The 17,753-nt window shown below is 43.7% G+C and overlaps 6 protein-coding genes across 9 annotated transcripts; 3 read left to right on the top strand and 3 right to left on the bottom strand.

Annotated features, from left to right (window-relative positions):
- The first annotated feature begins 149 nt into the window (after positions 1-149).
- LOC139812602 (uncharacterized) lies at positions 150-5,245 on the top strand. Of its 3 annotated transcripts, none has more exons than XM_071777559.1 (10): positions 150-309; positions 771-1,128; positions 1,411-1,646; positions 1,799-2,141; positions 2,413-2,625; positions 2,703-3,111; positions 3,230-3,379; positions 3,936-4,376; positions 4,489-4,679; positions 4,766-5,245. In XM_071777559.1, exons 2-10 carry the CDS (start codon positions 778-780, stop codon positions 5,012-5,014), a joined length of 2,583 nt encoding a protein of 860 aa, XP_071633660.1. In that variant the 5' UTR covers positions 150-309; positions 771-777; the 3' UTR covers positions 5,015-5,245. The 3 variants fall into 3 exon arrangements, with proteins under 3 accessions (XP_071633660.1, XP_071633658.1, XP_071633661.1); XM_071777557.1 differs by having other exon boundaries at positions 3,915-4,376; XM_071777560.1 differs by lacking the exon at positions 150-309 and having other exon boundaries at positions 989-1,128; positions 1,451-1,646; positions 3,915-4,376.
- Positions 5,246-5,303: 58 nt separating this feature from the next.
- Positions 5,304-7,585, top strand: Dnaaf3 (Dynein axonemal assembly factor 3). 2 transcript variants are annotated; one of them, XM_071777571.1, is made up of 7 exons: positions 5,304-5,444; positions 5,517-5,781; positions 5,855-6,044; positions 6,313-6,483; positions 6,630-6,809; positions 6,893-7,127; positions 7,191-7,585. In XM_071777571.1, the coding sequence occupies exons 2-7, from the start codon at positions 5,538-5,540 to the stop codon at positions 7,488-7,490; spliced, it is 1,320 nt and encodes a 439-aa protein (XP_071633672.1). In that variant the 5' UTR covers positions 5,304-5,444; positions 5,517-5,537; the 3' UTR covers positions 7,491-7,585. The 2 variants fall into 2 exon arrangements, with proteins under 2 accessions (XP_071633672.1, XP_071633673.1); XM_071777572.1 differs by having other exon boundaries at positions 5,305-5,444; positions 5,522-5,781.
- A 319-nt stretch (positions 7,586-7,904) lies between these two features.
- LOC139812612 (18S rRNA aminocarboxypropyltransferase-like) lies at positions 7,905-9,135 on the bottom strand. The gene is made up of 4 exons (XM_071777580.1): positions 8,999-9,135; positions 8,740-8,915; positions 8,260-8,650; positions 7,905-8,173 (listed from the first exon to the last, which is right to left on the bottom strand). Exons 1-4 carry the CDS (start codon positions 9,132-9,134, stop codon positions 8,064-8,066), a joined length of 813 nt encoding a protein of 270 aa, XP_071633681.1. The 5' UTR covers position 9,135; the 3' UTR covers positions 7,905-8,063.
- A 431-nt stretch (positions 9,136-9,566) lies between these two features.
- LOC139812614 (uncharacterized) lies at positions 9,567-10,282 on the top strand. Its single transcript, XM_071777582.1, has 2 exons — positions 9,567-9,701; positions 9,813-10,282. The coding sequence occupies exons 1-2, from the start codon at positions 9,576-9,578 to the stop codon at positions 10,179-10,181; spliced, it is 495 nt and encodes a 164-aa protein (XP_071633683.1). The 5' UTR covers positions 9,567-9,575; the 3' UTR covers positions 10,182-10,282.
- On the bottom strand, positions 10,270-12,582 carry Rpt2 (26S proteasome regulatory subunit Rpt2). Its single transcript, XM_071777570.1, has 5 exons — positions 12,512-12,582; positions 11,664-12,225; positions 10,926-11,312; positions 10,615-10,850; positions 10,270-10,493 (listed from the first exon to the last, which is right to left on the bottom strand). Exons 1-5 carry the CDS (start codon positions 12,512-12,514, stop codon positions 10,359-10,361), a joined length of 1,323 nt encoding a protein of 440 aa, XP_071633671.1. The 5' UTR covers positions 12,515-12,582; the 3' UTR covers positions 10,270-10,358.
- Positions 12,583-13,030: 448 nt separating this feature from the next.
- LOC139812603 (dihydrolipoyllysine-residue succinyltransferase component of 2-oxoglutarate dehydrogenase complex, mitochondrial) lies at positions 13,031-17,694 on the bottom strand. The gene is made up of 9 exons (XM_071777561.1): positions 17,370-17,694; positions 16,809-16,833; positions 16,602-16,653; positions 16,324-16,394; positions 16,125-16,252; positions 15,681-16,022; positions 15,438-15,613; positions 14,849-15,299; positions 13,031-14,656 (listed from the first exon to the last, which is right to left on the bottom strand). The coding sequence occupies exons 1-9, from the start codon at positions 17,616-17,618 to the stop codon at positions 14,522-14,524; spliced, it is 1,629 nt and encodes a 542-aa protein (XP_071633662.1). The 5' UTR covers positions 17,619-17,694; the 3' UTR covers positions 13,031-14,521.
- Between the last annotated feature and the right edge of the window lie 59 nt (positions 17,695-17,753).

Below are 17,753 nucleotides of genomic sequence, written 5' to 3'. Positions count from 1 at the left end.
ATTGGTCGCCATTCGGATCAGCGTCTTCGTCGGGAAGAAAATTCCTATGCGGATGTACGCGCAATAAGTGGAACATTTTGCGCTCACGTCAAAAGTCGCCTTCCCGCACTGTATACCGTACCTACATACCTACATTCTACATTGGTGCACTGCGCGCCGTAAACGTAGCGATGCTCGGAGCGTTGCACAGGCACTGGTATGTGTTGTCCTTCGTTACGAGCGTCAGAGAAGCCCAAATGTGCGAGAAGTGCTGTGCGCGGGTCTGCAAGTGATTCAACGCGGTTACTCCAGGCTGGGATTTCTACGCAGGTACGCCGCGTAACTCGCGACGGCGACGCTATACGCGGGGGGCAGTTGACCGCTTGTGGGCCGCTCGAGACACGGGAGTTGCGGGAAGCGAGAAGGAGAACGGTCCCGGCACTTTTCCCTTCACCTTGGGAAGACGCGAGGTCGACGACGCGGCGGCTCCCCCAGGTCTTCTCCCGCGTGGACATCATCGAGGCGGCGTAACCTCCAACGTTGTTTGATCACCCGGGACCGAGATGCGTCCTTCTGACATAAAACCACAACCTGGACCGACGTCACGCAGATGGCTCGGTCTACCTGGAGCGCGACGTGTCTCGAGCCGCTCGCTGGTCAACTCCCGCGTAAAAAAACACCTTCGCCTGTCGCCAATAGACCTGGCGCCGATTCCATGCGGATCGCTTTCTCGATCCGGTTCTACGTACGACCAGGGTGTAATTAATTCGTCGCCTGTTTTGTTTCGGCAGCGCAACCATGAACACTACAATGAGCACCGTGAGTAGCGGCGGCGACAAGCGTCTGCCGGAGACAACTGTGCAGACCGTGGCGCAGAACTTAACTACAATGCAACAGAATGTACAGAGTGTGCAGAGCACCCTGCAGAACACTCTGCAGAGCGTGCAGAGCGTGGTGCAGAGTACTATACAAAGCATCCAGCCGACCCAGACTATTGTTGGATCGGTGGGGAGTGTGGGGACACCCGGCGGTCTGGTGGGCAAGTCAGTGTCGCTGGACATGAATCCCAATCCCAAGCTGTCCTTAATGAAGCCTGTGGTGCCGTCCGGTGCCACCTCGTCAGCAGAAACCAGTAAAATAACGACAACGGTAATTGTAGCATCGTGCTGAAATTATAACGTTTATAATATGAATAAATGTGTCACATTTATTACAGGAGTGCTAACTAGTGCTGCAATTGCTAGTTTATTTTAAACCTCGTAGTAGTAAAATTTTATTTCGACATTCAGTATTAAATGTGCCGAGTAAAATAACATTTTATATAGGGTATCTTAATAATAAATGTGGGAAAGAGTTACTTGTCAAACGCTTTAAAACGACCATACATGCATTTTGTGATAGATTTATTAATACCAAATCCACCGCTTCTAGTTATGTTCTTTAGGACCTACAGTAAAAATAATATCACCAGAAATGTTAACTACCGTGGAGAGGCAAAACCCACCGCAAGCACAAATGTCGCCACATCCCGTCAGTATGCCAGCCACGTACCACGTACCGCGAGGACCTGCCGCGGTTGCTAATATTGCCGCACCCAGATCAACAACAGTCGCGACTCCTATCATCAGGACGAATACAGGACAGATTGTGCCTACTACTAGACCAGGGTACATATACATGTGATAAAGTAAAACAATTTTTTCAGTGATGGTTAAAGAGATGAAACAATATAATTAAGAGAAAGAAAGAAATTAAAATAGCTAATCAGAAGTATATATGTGCAAAATTGTTTTAATGGGACAAACCTGTTATGTCGTAGCAATACACCAATCTCCAATCCCCAATGGCAACCTAAAACAACGTCCGTCGCGTTATACGCGCAGCCACAATCACAAAGGCACCCCGCGCCATCCGTCAGCAGAATTGCCAGGCCATCGTCTACCGTGTATACGGGACAACAATCGCGACTAATTACACCAGCCAATCAGGGAAGATCTGTTCAAGCTACCATGGTCACTGGTAGTCCGTCCAGGTTAATAACGCCCATCTTACAAACTAATCTTACCAGACATCCAGTCGCACAAAACAGACCGCCGACACCGCAAGTAGTAACTGTGTCACAGACGTCGCAACCAACCAGATCGTCGGCACAAACCATTCAAGTAAATCATATAATATATCTTTATATATAATTATAATACATGTATGTGTAATATTGTACAAGTTTTTTGTTTACTCTTTTATGCACTTTCAAAAACTTACAGTTGTCAAACACAGTTTTGAGTCATGGTACACGAATATCGACACAATGCATTCGACCCGGAGGTGAAGGCATACGTGACGGTTGAGTGTACAACTTTTCTGGATTGCACATAAATGTAAAGAGAAAAGCTGTACAATTTATGAACTTATAAATTTTATTGAAATGTTCAGCCCGCTCAGTCTAGCAGACCTCTGACTACGACGGGTACGACGAAACGTATAGCTGTGTCAACACCCATCGCGGAGACAGCGAACAGAATAAGCAGTGCGGCTTCAGTTACCATCGGTTCGGTGGAACCAACAGTAGCTCGACAGTTGTCAATTAGTGGTAACACGGTTGCCGGACCGTCGACCGTTAGCCATATCGTTATTCCCTCTCAACAGGTAGAGATTGTATTCTTTAATTTGCAATATATTGAAAATTCAAAATAATAAACAAATAATAAAAATAATGTGAACAGGTTCAACCACAACAAGGTGCGCCGCGTGTCGTTCAAACCGTCACGTCCCTGTCGAGCCTCAGTACTGTGCCGCAAGTAATTACAACCACCGCGAATACACAGTCGAATGCGATGCGCATATTGCAAACGGCTCCAACCACGGTTGCGAAAATCGCAACCGTGCAAGGAATGTCCTTGCACCCTTTGCCGATCGCTCTACCGGTCAGGGCTGCATCGGCGCCAATCAAGCCCGCTCCCACGCAGCCCCAAAATATCGGACAAACCGTTCAAGTCAAACCAGCGCCGCAAGCTAACTTACGTATGTCGTCCACCAACAGCAGTACACCCACAAGCTCCACTCAGCCGGTTCAAGGACAGTACATACATCCACCGCATACGACTACTACGTATCTCTCTTTTGAGACTACAGGTAAAATCATGATTTAAAGTAGGCGAACAGATAAATTATTTATCTCCCCTACATTCTTTGTGCTTTAGCGATAAAAATAATGCTGTGATAAACAGAAGAACTGTATCTTGCTTTTCAGGAACATACTCACAATTGCGTCAGGCTTCAGTGCAGCCAGTGAGATTAGTTGTTGAGCCAGGATATGAAGAACCCCACGGGGGTAAACCTAACGCGTCTCCCAGACCAAGCATTCTGAGAAAGAGAGATCATGACAATTCACCAGTTAAAGGTATAGTTATGTTAAAATTAGTAAGTACAATTGAAGCCATAAAACATGTACAAGAAATATTCTCGAGACAATATACACGTATAAATATATAAAATAAGGAATGGGATAAATTTAATTAAAACAGCATACTGATAATTTTTTTAAATACATCTTATTAATTTATAAGAAATTGGAAGACTCGATTTTGCAACGTGTTGAAACCTGCTTGTGGAAACATTGATCTTATATATTTAACAACAAAATATTTATATGTAATAGTTGTGCTTACATATAGAAAGAAAATTCTTGTTTCTAATACGTTGAAGCACTTTAAAACGAAAAGAACACTAGGATAGAAATTCATTAGATATTCAATATTAGATATAATGAAGATAAATTTTTTAAATATATTCTTTTGGTATGTTATCATAATTAATAATTTAGTTGTTTATTTTCTTTATCGTCCATTATGTGATAAGATCTGAAATTTTTTGCTAATAAATTACACTTTTTAATGAAGATTATAGAATTAAATTATAGAATTTCAATTTCACAGGGGAGTCGCAATTTCTTGCAGGTGCAGCTAAAAATTTAGTTCCTGTATTAGCGTCCTTGCCATCAAGTAGATCAATGTCCAGTCCGCCGTGTTCGCCGAAAGGAGATCAGGATGGTGGTGGATGCCAAAGTTCTGGATCCACAACCGTATCTGCCACGTCTTCGCCGGGTCTTGACGAGGAACTTGACCAATCCAGGATTACAATCAATCCCATCATAGAAATGTCACCGAGAAAAAAGCCTCGCAAGCAACAACTTACAGGTGTAGAATTAACTGAGCCTAGATGTACGGAGGAAGAGATGCAATTTATCACGGAGGAAAAATTGAAGAAGGAGAGCAAAGAGGAATCAAAAGAGAAGTTGTCCGACAAAAGGCAACTCTGCAATGTACAAAGTGATATTAAATCGTCTACTCAGCAAACGGAAATCACAATACGGACGCGGCCTGTACCAAGTTTGTTAGGTACATGTAATATAAATTATTACCTTCCGTTATATCCATTCGTAATTTTCATGTTGATTCGGATTACATCCCTTCTAATCACATATCACTTGTTTTTATGGAACATGTTTAGGTTCTTGGAAAACCAAATGGGAAACTAGATTACACCATTATAGAAGACCTAGCGATGTTCGACCCCGTGAGGAAAGAAGACCAACAGTTGCCGAATTGGCGCAACAGAAACACGTATTACAGAAACTAAATGGGTGGAAAATCTATCATCTCACCACACAAATGGAAGATATTGCGGCCCTTGAAAAACAGGTATATCGACTCACTACATTGTTTAGCTTTTCCTTCAATTTACTTGTGCTCGGCGAATCATGTTTATACGAATCATATATTTGTAGGTTCATGAAAAATTAAAAACGACGCTCATGCTACTGGAATCGCAGCAAACTGTAAAAAGTAAACATAGTGACGGGCTTGAGCGTGTGAATGAACTGATTAAGGGGAACATGCAACGCAGTAGTTTAATCAGCGAAGGCATGAACGAAGCACGTACACAGCTCGTCGCTATATTTCAACACAAAGGACCTATTACCGATCTTCTGCAACGCTGTGGTAACAAACGAGCACAGAAAAAGAGGGACAAATGAGCTGTCGTGCTGAATAAATACGTAGAACCTTTATAAACGAACTTCGTTGAAGGAAAGTTCAAAAGGGAGCTATTTTTTATCTGTGTCACAGATTCTATATATAGGAATAAATAAATGGTTTTATAAGTCTAAAAGACATGACTATGTCACTATATATAATAATATGTTTATAATTTTATTATATAAATCTATAACGTTTTTATTTTAATATAATACTTCTTACTCCTCTTAGCCATGTCTTTCTATTCATTTAATTTCTGCCTCCAATTAACTTATGCATATACTTCTGTTTAGACAGAATGCGTCTTTAGAAAGGAATTTGGAATACTTATTACAACGAAATAGGATTCAAATAAGCATTTTCTTCATTTGTAGTATATGAAGTTGTCATGGAGATAACAGATCCTTGAGTCGTGCTGAGTCATGCTTGGTAACGGCAATAGAAATCCTGATAATTGTACATGCATAGACGAGATTCTATAAGAATATATATTTTGTGAAGTTTAGCAAATCTTGAAACAACATGTGGTGGGGATACAGTCAACCGCTAGATTTACAAGCTGAAGTGGCACAAAGAGAAGACCGTGTTTTAAGCAATATTGAAGTATTGATTGTAGGTTCTGGTGATGCACGGCACATTGTGAAGACGCTAGCTTCATCTTACACACATCCTGATCAAACTATCACATATCACGTTATCGAACCGACTTTGGAGCAAGTTGCTAGATCGATACTTTTATTAAGCATTTGCTTAGAGAATGATTTAGGTATGTACTAGCGGATATCAAGTCTACTGGAAGTCAAAGGAGTTAACACATATGTGTGATTGACATACTAAAGGACTGCAAGAGGCGACGCGATATTATTTGGAGATTTTAGGGAACACCCTTTTGAGACCGGCTACGGCTAAATATCTGGCAAAATGCGCCAAACAACTGATCGATATTCCAACTCGGACCGTCGACTGTCCGTGGTTATCGTTAGAAAAATTTAAACACAAGGACAGAGATAATTTGGAATGCATTTTTAAGTAAGTCAACGTTAAATTTAAAGGGACACGTCTTAGGGAAACGATGGTTTCAAACAGTGGCGGATTTTAATATTCTGTGACGCACAAGCGGCACAAGCAAAGCTTAATTTGAAAGATCCTATCGTGCAAAGCTCCTATTGTAGACCTAGATGTAGACCTACTGGAAAATTCGCCACTGGTTTCAAGCAAAGGTACTTAATGTTCTCCGCGAACATTTATGTGTCGCATTTCTGTGTATCAATTTCTATAATAATTTCTTGTATCAAAGATTTTGGACGCGTGCGACACGCGAGGGAGTTCCCATCGTGAATTATTGGGATCGCAGAATCAGGAAATTATTAAAAACAAGATACGATTACAGAGAAGGCGTTTTTGACTGGGATTATTATATGGTTTTAAAGCCCAGATGTACCACTAATCTTACTGTACAAGAATATAGGTACGTTTGCACGTAGTAAGCGTACAGTTAAAGCTGTATACAAATTTTACGATCAAAGCAACGAGCTATGCTACCTCAGATGAAATAATTATTTCAATTTATGAATCAGCTGCGAAAATACAGTGTATTATTATTACAATTATTAGATTTTGGAGAAATAATGGAGTAGCTTTTACATGGCTTGAAGGGGAACCAGTCAGGAGCAATCCGACTCTGTTAAATAATATAATTCAACACGGACCTGGCTTTATACATTACGCGTACTTGGGAGACATCGTGAACGGTCCCTTTTTTACTTGGTCCACTGTTGAAAAAAACGGAGACAAGTAATAAAATATATTCGATGGACAAATGCGCGCTTGTTTCCCATATAATAAAATAAAAATTCTTAAATTCGTACATATTAAAGGCTCAGGGCAACCGACATTGCCGAACGTGAGGTAATGCGTGCAATTCACGAAATAAGAACGAAAGAGCCGCTGTGCGAGGATCACGTCGGTGCTCACAGGGATGCTTCAATTTTAAATGGCATTATAGTGAGCCAAATGCCGGACATTGAAATGGAAAACGAATCGTGGATAAGCACCGAGGAGAAATCTAAGAAGGATAAAATGATTTCCTGGATGGAAGTACCAAATCACAAAGTACGTTTCGTATGCTCTGCAACGAGCCAATGAATATTTTGTACATAATAGTTTCATTTTTAGATAATCTTTCATCCTGCAACGTCGCTGGAATCTCTCAAGTCTAAATGCGAATACGTAAATAGATTCCATCTGATTTGGGTGGCACATAATATGACAAAACAATTGGCGAATCTGGCACCGTTGATATCTACCGGTGCTCCGATAATTGTGGAATTACGTAAACACATGGCAGATCTTCGCAAAGAGGATTTGCAGAACTTTACCAGAGAACTGAGAGAAATCGCGCAGGAGAATGGACTCCGTTCACTTTACGACTTCGATTCTAATGAACATATTTTTGCTCGTTTCTGCAAGGATTAAGTCACTAAGTAGTTGGCTATATCTTAATAGTTTAATATTAATTATAAATATACATCACACATGTGCAATTAAACTAAAATAAAAAGTTTAATCAATAATCAAAGAAATATGGATATTTTATAAAAAATAAAATGTCCGTTTAAGCTCAAATTGAAAAAACGAATCAACAATTTTCGATCTCTATTAATTAAAGGCAGTTTCTCTAAACGATAAATCTTTTTTTTTATTCTTATCTTTCTTTTTTAAGTTTTATTGGATTAATGTAAAATTTTCAATATGTTTCAATGTTTCCATACGTTTTTAGAAAATCAGGAAGTTATAGTATTTAAAACTGAGATGTACTTGTCCAGTTTACTATCTTATTCTATGAAAAAATATATAATATATGAAATAGATAAGAAAAAACCAAAGAGATCCTTTCCCATTGCTTTAATCATATACTACATAATTTATATATATTATGAATCTATAATATATAGTCATTATTTCAACAAAATGTACAAAATGTTCACACATGTAAAAGTGCTTGTATCACTTGATCATCAAATAGTTGCATTGCGCAATATTATACTTTTATATTCTTGTACTGGCTAGTTCTTTAGCTACTTCGGACACTGCGTCCCTATCTTTTTCTTCCTCCTCTTCTTCAGATTCCGTATCACTTTCTGGAAAGTCAGGAAGCGCTAAGGAATAGATATGATATTAGAGATTAAGAGATCCAAAATAGGTAGAGGACAGAAGCGAGAGAGAGAGAGTTAGATACTCTTACCAAGTCTATCTATCTTCTCCTGCCAGGCATCATTTATAAACTTCTCTTGTACCGCTATTACTTCTTCAGGACTTGTGCAACGAGCATACTTCTCCAACAATTCGCCGTTCAACTCTAGGAACGAGTCTCCCCAACGGAACTTTTCAAGATACAGCTTAGCCTCGTCCGGGAATCCCGTTATAATTAAAGTAGCCACGATAGCCTCGACGCAGCTCAACTCGCAGGGCTTCCCGAAGTTTGCCGGATTGGCAGCGACCAAGAAGGGCAGTATGCGACGATGGCCCGTCTTCACTCTGGGTGTGTCGTCTATGCGCGACCAGCTGCAATCCACAACCGCACAGCCGTACTTCTCCACAATCTCGCGATCCAGCGGAGTCACGCACTGCAACGTCTGCAACCGATATTACATCCGAGATTATCTTCTGGACGAGGTGGCCGCCGTTTGTGTACCATATTGTTTCTCCGTTCTACCAGCTATACCTTGCTGTCCACCGGAGTAAGGCACAGGCCTGGAAATCGCGCGTCCAGTCGCAGCAGCTTTGTCAAGCCATGTCTCACCAGCTTCCTGCCGGTGCTTCTCCCGGGGTCGCGGTGTTTCAGGTCAATCAGGTCCCACATCGCCACGGGAAACGGCAACGGCCACTCGTTTGCTGTCTCTGCAAATTCGAAGACACAGTCCCAGTAACCGTTGCAAGACGCGAATTCCCAACTCCCAAGGAAATTCATCCCCGAATCTAACCTGTCTCGTCATTCTCCTTGTCCGATCCCTCGGACTCCCGGTCTCTCATTTGATGGTATCTTTGCTCCTTGCCGAGAACGTGACGGGGCCTCCTCCGCAGCAATTTGTTCTTGTCCTTCTTTCTACGTCCCGACATTTTTCAGATATTTTCTGCGCGCTGCTCGGTACCCTTTCTCCAATGTGTTTTTTCCCAAATTGCGTTGACGTCTAATCGCACTTTAACCTAACATCTGTTCCGTCGTCGTTGTCCGATTGTCAGCAGAAACGTCAACCTCACGCACACGTAACCGTTTGATTTCTTTGTTGTTGACTCCACGCGTAGTTATCACCAATATTTAGAGCTCTGCAATTACACAACCACTGCAATTATACAGCTGAATCTGCGATAAACCTTGTTTTAACCTTCTTACCTTGAATTTTAATAAAAATGTACTCATTCGATGTTATTTTGTGGAGAAACAAAGGTTTCCGTTGAAGATTTGGCTTCAAACAAATCGTCATAAAATTATTGAACCTCATAACAATTGTTTCCCTGTTTCAGGGAAATAACCCAGGTAGGATAGTCGCAAATCGCACAATGGAAGGATTGCACAACGCGATGCAAACATTGCAAATGACGGAGTACGATCCACATTCGGCGGCAGACGATTCTCTGTACGTCGCCTCGAAATGCTGGGAACGCGTCGTGGACGCTGCTCTCAAGGTACGCAAAATATCATTAGACCTTATCGCGACCCCAGAGTCCCTGACGCGATTATTTATGTCGCGATTGCTCGCCGCGCCGCTTTCTGCATTTGACAATTTGTATTTTTAGACCGGCTACAGAGAAGGGGTGCAAGACGGAGCGGACTCTGTGCTACAAGAGGGATTCAATATCGGTTACAAAGACGGTTTCGAGACCGCTTTCGCGCTGGGACGGTACAAGGGTCTGGCTGTCGCATCGACGCCCATGTCGGAACATCCCGCGGACGTGGCCGTCGCTCTCGACAAAACCAGGCGCGGCGCGTGCTGGATATGCGACGTGGAGTCGCGAAACAAGACCTCCGATCCATTTGAGAACGCCTCGTTCTCCCAGGTCCTGAACGAGCAGAGAGTACGTTCCGCGGGAGTTGTAAGCAGGCTACACGAGTACTTCGAACCGGTCCTGAAGAAATCGGGCATCGGAATCAATTCGACTCTTTAGATACATTTAAGTAGTATTTGTAATATAATTCGTTAAAATTAACAGAATCCATTAATATTTCTGTTGATATATCGCTATAAAAAATTGATTTCCTATAGAAATGTTTATTGAGACACCCGAATATAACTCCGCGACTCAATCATACAGATATTATTGACGATAAATGTTTTTTTTTCTTTATAAATATAATCCCTCGGGGGAACCTTCCTTCTTGCGATACAGCACACTTTCCTTGGACTTCTTGAAATCGTCACTGGTAACCTTCATACGTCGTTCACGTAGAGCCATTAAACCAGCTTCGGTACATATTGCCTGAAACGAGAGTTTCAAGAATCCATTTTAATGAAGCAACAAAAAGATACTTACAGTTGTGCGCGAAAGTACGAAATTTATACAAAGCAAGAATTTATATTTCTAAACAAGATCGTCCTACCTTGATGTCCGCGCCGGAAAGATCGTCCTTTGCCATAATCAGTTCCGCCAGATTCACGTCAGGCGCCAAAGTCATTCTACTTGTATGAATATTGAAAATTCTTCTTTTAGTTTTCTCGTCCGGTAGCGGAAATTCTATTTTCCTATCGATACGACCCGGTCTAATTAAAGCGGGATCCAAGGTCTCTATTCTATTGGTAGCCATAACCACTTTCACATCGCCCCTACTGTCGAATCCTGATAACAATAATTTTTCAAATAATATCAAATCTAAAGAGATTTTTACGAATTTTGTATAAGAAATTAGCTTACCGTCCAGTTGATTAAGCAATTCCAACATGGTTCTCTGTATCTCCCTCTCGCCGCCGCTATTGCTGTCGTATCTTTTCGTTCCCACCGCGTCTATTTCGTCTATAAAAACGATGGAAGGGGCGTGCTCCTCGGCAACTCTGAAAAGCTCTCTCACGAGCTTTGGACCGTCTCCTAAATATTTCTGTATAAGTTCCGAGCCAACGACCCTCAAGAACGTAGCCGATGTTTGATTGGCCACAGCTTTGGCGAGCAGCGTCTTCCCCGTGCCGGGTGGTCCGTAAAGTATGACACCCTTCGGTGGCTTAATACCCATCTCCTCGTAATATTCCGGATGGGTCAACGGTAATTCTACGGATTCCTTAATCTCCTGAATTTGAGTATCGAGACCTGAAAATATCAACGAGTCGTATTATATTCTTTAATATTTTTGCGCGACCCGCTTCTTCAAAAGCAGCATTTCTTCAACAATTTACTAACATCAAATCAAACTGAACATTCTATTTTCATATCGTCGTCGTGTTACTTAAATTTACATATATTTCAAAACCAAATTTTATGCTTAAATCTTGAATCGAGTCCTTATCAAGACTTAATTTGAAATTTTATTTTCTGAAGCTCTCAACTGAAGATTATAAATCTCGACGCAATTTTATAACAAAATATAATTACCGATTTACCAGAATGTATGCAGAAAAATGCAAAATGTTTAGGCAAATATAGAATATATATGACATGTACCTCCAATATCAGTGTAGGTCTCCTGAGGAGCCTTTTCCAGCTTCATCACCGTAACCATAGGATCCGTATCGTCCCCTAAGACGCCAACAACAGCGTGAACTTTGTGATTCAACAGCACAGAGCAGCCCGGCTCCAACTGATCCTTGTCGACGAACGACAAGATGGACACGTAATGCTCGGAGCCGACCGAGGTGGACACTATCGCGTGATTATCATCGATTATCTCTTCCAGCGTGCCGACGGACATCGGCGTACCGCGGAGATCGTCCACCTTCGATCTCTCCTCCTCGTTCTTCTCTTCCTGCGGCTTCAGCAGCTCCTGATTCCTGATAAACTCCTCCTCCATCAGTAGGTAATCCTTTATACGCTCCATCTTCAACAGCTTCAGTCTGCAACGCGTGTGAGGAGTCACCTGAGGCAGTTTCAGGGCTGCGTCCGGCCCCTTGGTGCGCCTCTTCTTCTTGCCCACCCTCGTGGGAATCGGCGGCTCGTACTTCTTCTTCTTGTCCTTGTCATCCTTCTTGTCTCCGCCGCTGCCACCGGTCCCAGATTGATTCTGACCCTGTTGGAGTTCATTGTCGTTAAAGAATCTCGCTGATAAAACAAACGGTGCGTTATAAGAAACATCTTTCGTAGTCGCTCGAGAAAAATCAAATGCTTCTTGTTGAAATTTAAAAGACGAGGCCCAAACATTTGAAGGATGGCTAACCTAAACCAGACGATCGACGAGCAGAACGGATTTTGGAAAATTAGTAACAACACGCAACTGCTTTTTACGCCAAATAGCAAAGCCGCTCCACGTCCTCCCGTTAAATAATACTCGCTTGGTTATTTTGACAGAGACTCACCATCCTCCGTCACGACTGGTCACGACGCTCTCAACCTGGCTTTGACACTGCTCTTCGAAACGGCGGAGTCATTCGCCAGCGGCTCGATTGTGCGCAGTCGATAAGAAAAGATCGACTTCCGCCCTCCGGTTACTGATCGATAGCGAGTCTCGATCGCGGGTAAAGAATAAATATTCAAATTCGAAGGAAAGTTCTCCCAGGCGATTCATGCTTTTCCAGATACTTTGCATATGTAAGATTATATTTATTAGCTCAACAGAATTAAAGATGTAAAACGTACTTAATTTACAGACAAGAGAAACGATCGTTCCAAGAAGCCTGCGAGAATTTCGCGCATCCTTCATTTCCTCGTTTCGCAATGAGCGAGTATAAAAAAAAAAACATTTTTTTTAAGAAGTCCCTAAAAAAGAAAGACTTTAACATTCGTATAACTGTAAATAATTACTATCGAGTTTTACCGGCGAGATTAATTACGATCTGTAAATGGCCAACGGCATCGTAAAAATGAAACGAGACTCGATGCTTATACTCAGCGTGCTTTATATGCGGTTTCTCGTTAATACACAGTATTGAATGTACATACAATGTATCTTACAATAGGACTAAGAGAGCACTCGCACATCTTCACGCATAAAGCTGTGGTCCGACGATGCAAACACTGTGAGAGAAACGTCGAGAGATAAACGCTCTGTTATCTCAGTACGCGAACGCGGAATTCGTATGAAATACCCGAACGGCGACTCGAAACGTTCGTCGCGAGGACTTGGCAGTGTGCTACTTCTACTCTTATACGTAAACGCCCAGTCTCTTCCACGTGCCGTGCACCGTCACGGAAACACGTCTCGCCCCACGTGCTGACTTAGCTTTTTATTTAACGAACAACCTTTTGATTTACAAGATCGCGAATGTTCCGCTTTCCCTTAAAGGTAAATGTACCAATGCCGGGACACTTAAGACCTATGTCTGGACACCTTTATCATTTTAGTTTTTAAATAAGTATAAGTCCCGGTCTACAATAGGTGTTAAGCCCTAAGCCTTAAGAAATTGTTCAATCACTGTTCATAGTTGAATTTGAGGAGAATAATTGACTGTGATTGGTCAATTTCTTAGGGTTTAGGGCTTAAAACACCTATTGTAGACTGGGACTAACACAAATTAAAGTTAAAGATAAAAATATAATACAAGACAAATATTTTTATCTTTGATTTTAATTCGCGTTATAACTTATTTAAGGACTAAAATGATAAAAATCTCCAGACATAGGCACGTGTCTAGGTTGGTACACCTTAAGCAATTCTCTACGTGCGACAGATCCTCCCTACTCTTTCCCGAGATGCTCGGTACAAGTGCAAACGGTAACAATATCATTTCCGCGTATTTAAATATATCTATCGAATCGCGTTACTTATCCTACGACGCCGCGGTGTGACGCGCAATTCAACAAGGCTAAAGAGACTTAGATTGGTGAGATTTTATTTTAGCTTGTGGATCTACATGTTAAAGTACTTGGGATAAGTACCTTCTAGCCCTCCCTCTCGGCTTCGCTTCTCTGCGCTCCGCCCTTCGACACCGATCGACATCGGCGCGGCGCGGCGCGACAGAAATACGAGTGCGCTCGCGAGAACGCGATTATCGATTCGGCAATCAATTATCGGGTTGAGAAAATCCAATACAATAATAAAAGTTACGTCGTCCGGCGATGTACAGGCTGTAAAATACGAGGCTACAAATACGCCTTAAAATACTCTCGCTGCAAAGATTCAGAATAACGGACTAGTTCACGTGCTTATCAGTTATTCGTGACTGACTTGTCACATCGTTCCACGTGCGGGTTGGAGATTGATGGTATTTAAAACAGGATATCGTGAAATGTTTCTCAGAGGGATGATTAGAGATTCCCGGAAGCGGAAAGACTCCCTGCTGAGTTTCCGGGCTCTCGCGTCGCGCTCTTGCTTATTCCACGGTGATCGTGCGTATCGTTAACACGCGCGATAAACGTGTTCCAAGTTATTAAAGGCCAGCCAAGATAACTCTAGGATCCTCCACGGCGTCTTTGATCTTCCTCAGGAACATCACAGCCTCGCGTCCGTCGATCAGCCGATGATCGTACGTCAAAGCTACGTACATCATTGGCCGAATAACAACCTGGGGAATACAGACGTTCGTCAAGCGACGGTGATTTTGCGATACAAGTTGCAATTATAGGCTTTAACAATTGAATTTAACAATTTAAATTCAGGGATCTTAAATTAAAAGATTAAAAAATTAAGAAATTAAAGGTTTAAATTGTAAGATAAAAAATTCAAGGACCTCAGTGTAAATTTCGGTGAACTTTACCTGCCCCTTAATGGCGATCGGTCTGTCGAAGACGCCGTGCATACCGAGAATCGCGCTCTGCGGCGGATTGATGATGGGAGTTCCCAGCAGCGAACCGAAAACGCCGCCGTTACTTATCGTGAAGGTGCCGCCGTCCATATCCTCGACGGTGATCTTTCCTTTCCTAGCCTTCTCGCCCATGGCGGCCAAGGCGATCTCAATCTCGGCGAAGTTTTTGTTCTCCACGCTGCGAAGTACCGGCACGACGAGTCCTTTCGGCGTCGCGACCGCCACGCTAATATCTACGTAATCCCTATACACTATATCGGTGCCGTCTATCACGGCGTTCACCACAGGTTGGTCTTTCAGGGCGTAGGCACTGGCCGCGACGAACGGGCTCATAAACCCGAGCTTGATACCGTATTTTTTCGTGAACGTTTCCTGCTTTTCCTTCCGAAATTCCATAATGCGACTGCAAATTAATAATGTATGTTAAATAAAAAAGATATAAGAATACGAACACTGTACGCACATCTCGGTACAGATGAAGTCGTTAATTGTATTATTTGAGATGCGTGCGATATAAACAAGCGATAATGCTTGAAATTACCTCATGTCAATTTCGTTGAACGTGGTGAGCATAGCGTTCGTGTTCTGCGCATCCTTCAAACGTTCCGCGATACGCAAACGCATCCTATTCATTTTCACTCGCTGTTCTGTCCTAGTGCCGATTATCTCGCGCGTGTAATCGACGGGAGGTAGCTGAACTTTCGCGCCTTCCAGCGACTGCAAGCACATTACGGCGTTCTCGTAACACTTCCAAGTTAAATAACAATGCGTTATCTATATTTACCTGGGCGTGTTTGATAGCCGCGACTGGCATGGACGCGGTAGGCGGCTGTGGAGGCGGTGGTTGAGCGGCGGGAGACGGAATCGGCGCTGCCGCGGGTCTCGGCGGTGGAGCAGCCGCGCTTGGAGGTGGTGGCGGCGGTGGTGCCGCGGCCGGTGGAGGTGCCTTCGCCGCCGGCGCGGCCGCAGCGGGCTGCGGTTCCTTCGCCGCGGGTGCAGCTGCAGCACCGCCGGACGCGCCGATGTCGATGGTGCACAACTTCTGTCCCGGCTTCACCGTGTCGCCGTCCTTAACGAAGAGCTCCTTTATGACGCCGGGCCCGGGCGACGGTACAGGAACCGAAGTCTATGGGCAAACAAGCGATTAAACGTCGACGTGGGAATAATCGCGATTATTCCTAACTCATGTTACAACTGGAAGGAAAAAGAAATCGCTCGGGATGCGCACCTTGTCCGTTTCGATCTCGCAGAGGACATCGTCTTCCTTCACCTGGTCGCCGACCTTCTTCTCCCACCTCACGTCGCCCTCGCTCACGCTCTCGGCAAACGCAGGCACCACAACTTCCCTGATCTCCCCTGTTTAAATAATACAAATTACGCACGAATAAATTAATTTGGATCTTTGATATATAAAACGCTGCACTTACATAGCGCCGAAGTAGAACGTATATGTCTCGCCTGATTTATCCAGTAATGATTTGCCTTGTACTTTCTGCATCTGCCAAGTAAAGGAACACTTTAATCTTTCTTATTCTACCTTTGTCTTGGGCTTCAAGAATTGAAAGTAATTAGTGCGGTAACAAAAAATAAAGATTTCCAAACACGTAGAGTTGTTACAAAGCTCTCTATATTAACGGCACGTTTAAGAATCAAAAATATATGTGTGCGAACACAAAATAATGCACGTACATACAGTGCTACTTACAACGGAGCCTTGGCGTTGGGCACACGTTCGGCATGGACAACTACAGTGCGCCCTATAAAAATGATTTATCACAGTTAATCGTTTCCGCTGACGAGCTCTTCCAACTGACTTGCTGTTTCTTTATAGCTGTTGCTTTCAAAATCCTCGTTATATCTCATCAGTGTCTTAGCTCTCTCTCTCTCTCTCTCTCTCTCTCATTAACCTTACCTTGACTACACAACGATCTCGCAACCTGCAAAAAGAACGAACGTAGGATCTAGTTAATCTTTATTCCGGCAATGACGTGTTCGGCGGACCGGTTAGAAACCGACCTGATTTTCAGTCAGAAAAACGAGCGATTGATCTTATGAAATGCGGCGACCTTGCCGGGGATAAAAATAGTCATTGTTTCCGTCGTGAAAAAGAACAAGAGAGACAGAGTCAAATGTCAATCAAAAGGACTGCGATATCCAGGTGCTCGTCGAGGACCGATTCGTCCTGACCGGGGAAACGTTTCTCGTTTGATTGACAGGCGACGGTGGATCACGAGGATATTATCGGGTCGGGAGATGCGTGCATTATGTAACCGTCGTCGCGGTGAGGAGGGCTCGGAGCGGTCCCGGCGAGTTCCTCGCGAGCAAGTGGAACCGCGTGACTCGCGGCGGCAAGCACGCCTCTCGAATGCCTCGAATTAATCCCGCACCCGGGATTGATCACCAGCTGCCGCGCGGATAGGCGGGCGAGGGAGGAAAACGGGGCAGCGCGGCGCGAAGGGGAAAGCGTACTCACCTCGGCCCGCAACACCCTGCTCCGCGTGATCACGCGGGGCGCGAACCGCGAGCAGTTGGACAACATCGCGGCCATCCTCGGGCAGGGCGAAGCGTTAACGCGCGCACTCGGACGTCGACTCGCGAACGGCAGACCGGGCAGACAGGAACGACCAGCGACGGCGCGCGCCCCACGTCTTGGCGGAGTGTCGAAGCGGAAGGCTAAACTGGCTTGAAGCCGACAGGCTAGGAATCGGATGAGCGGCGGCATCTGTCAAGAACGGTCCGCACTAGGCACTCTTTTTCGCATTCGGCCCGTAAATTCTCGTTTAGATTTTCAGAGATTCTCGAGCCGCCTCTTGCCTCTGCCGCGCTTTCTACAATCAACGTAAAATATATGCGGACA

The sequence above is a fragment of the Temnothorax longispinosus genome, chromosome 5 (genome assembly GCF_030848805.1).
Source record: "Temnothorax longispinosus isolate EJ_2023e chromosome 5, Tlon_JGU_v1, whole genome shotgun sequence".
In the NCBI taxonomy this organism is placed as follows: Eukaryota; Metazoa; Arthropoda; class Insecta; order Hymenoptera; family Formicidae; genus Temnothorax; species Temnothorax longispinosus.
The sequence above is the reverse complement of the archived record's forward strand: the minus strand, read 5'-3'. Positions and strand labels throughout refer to the sequence as shown.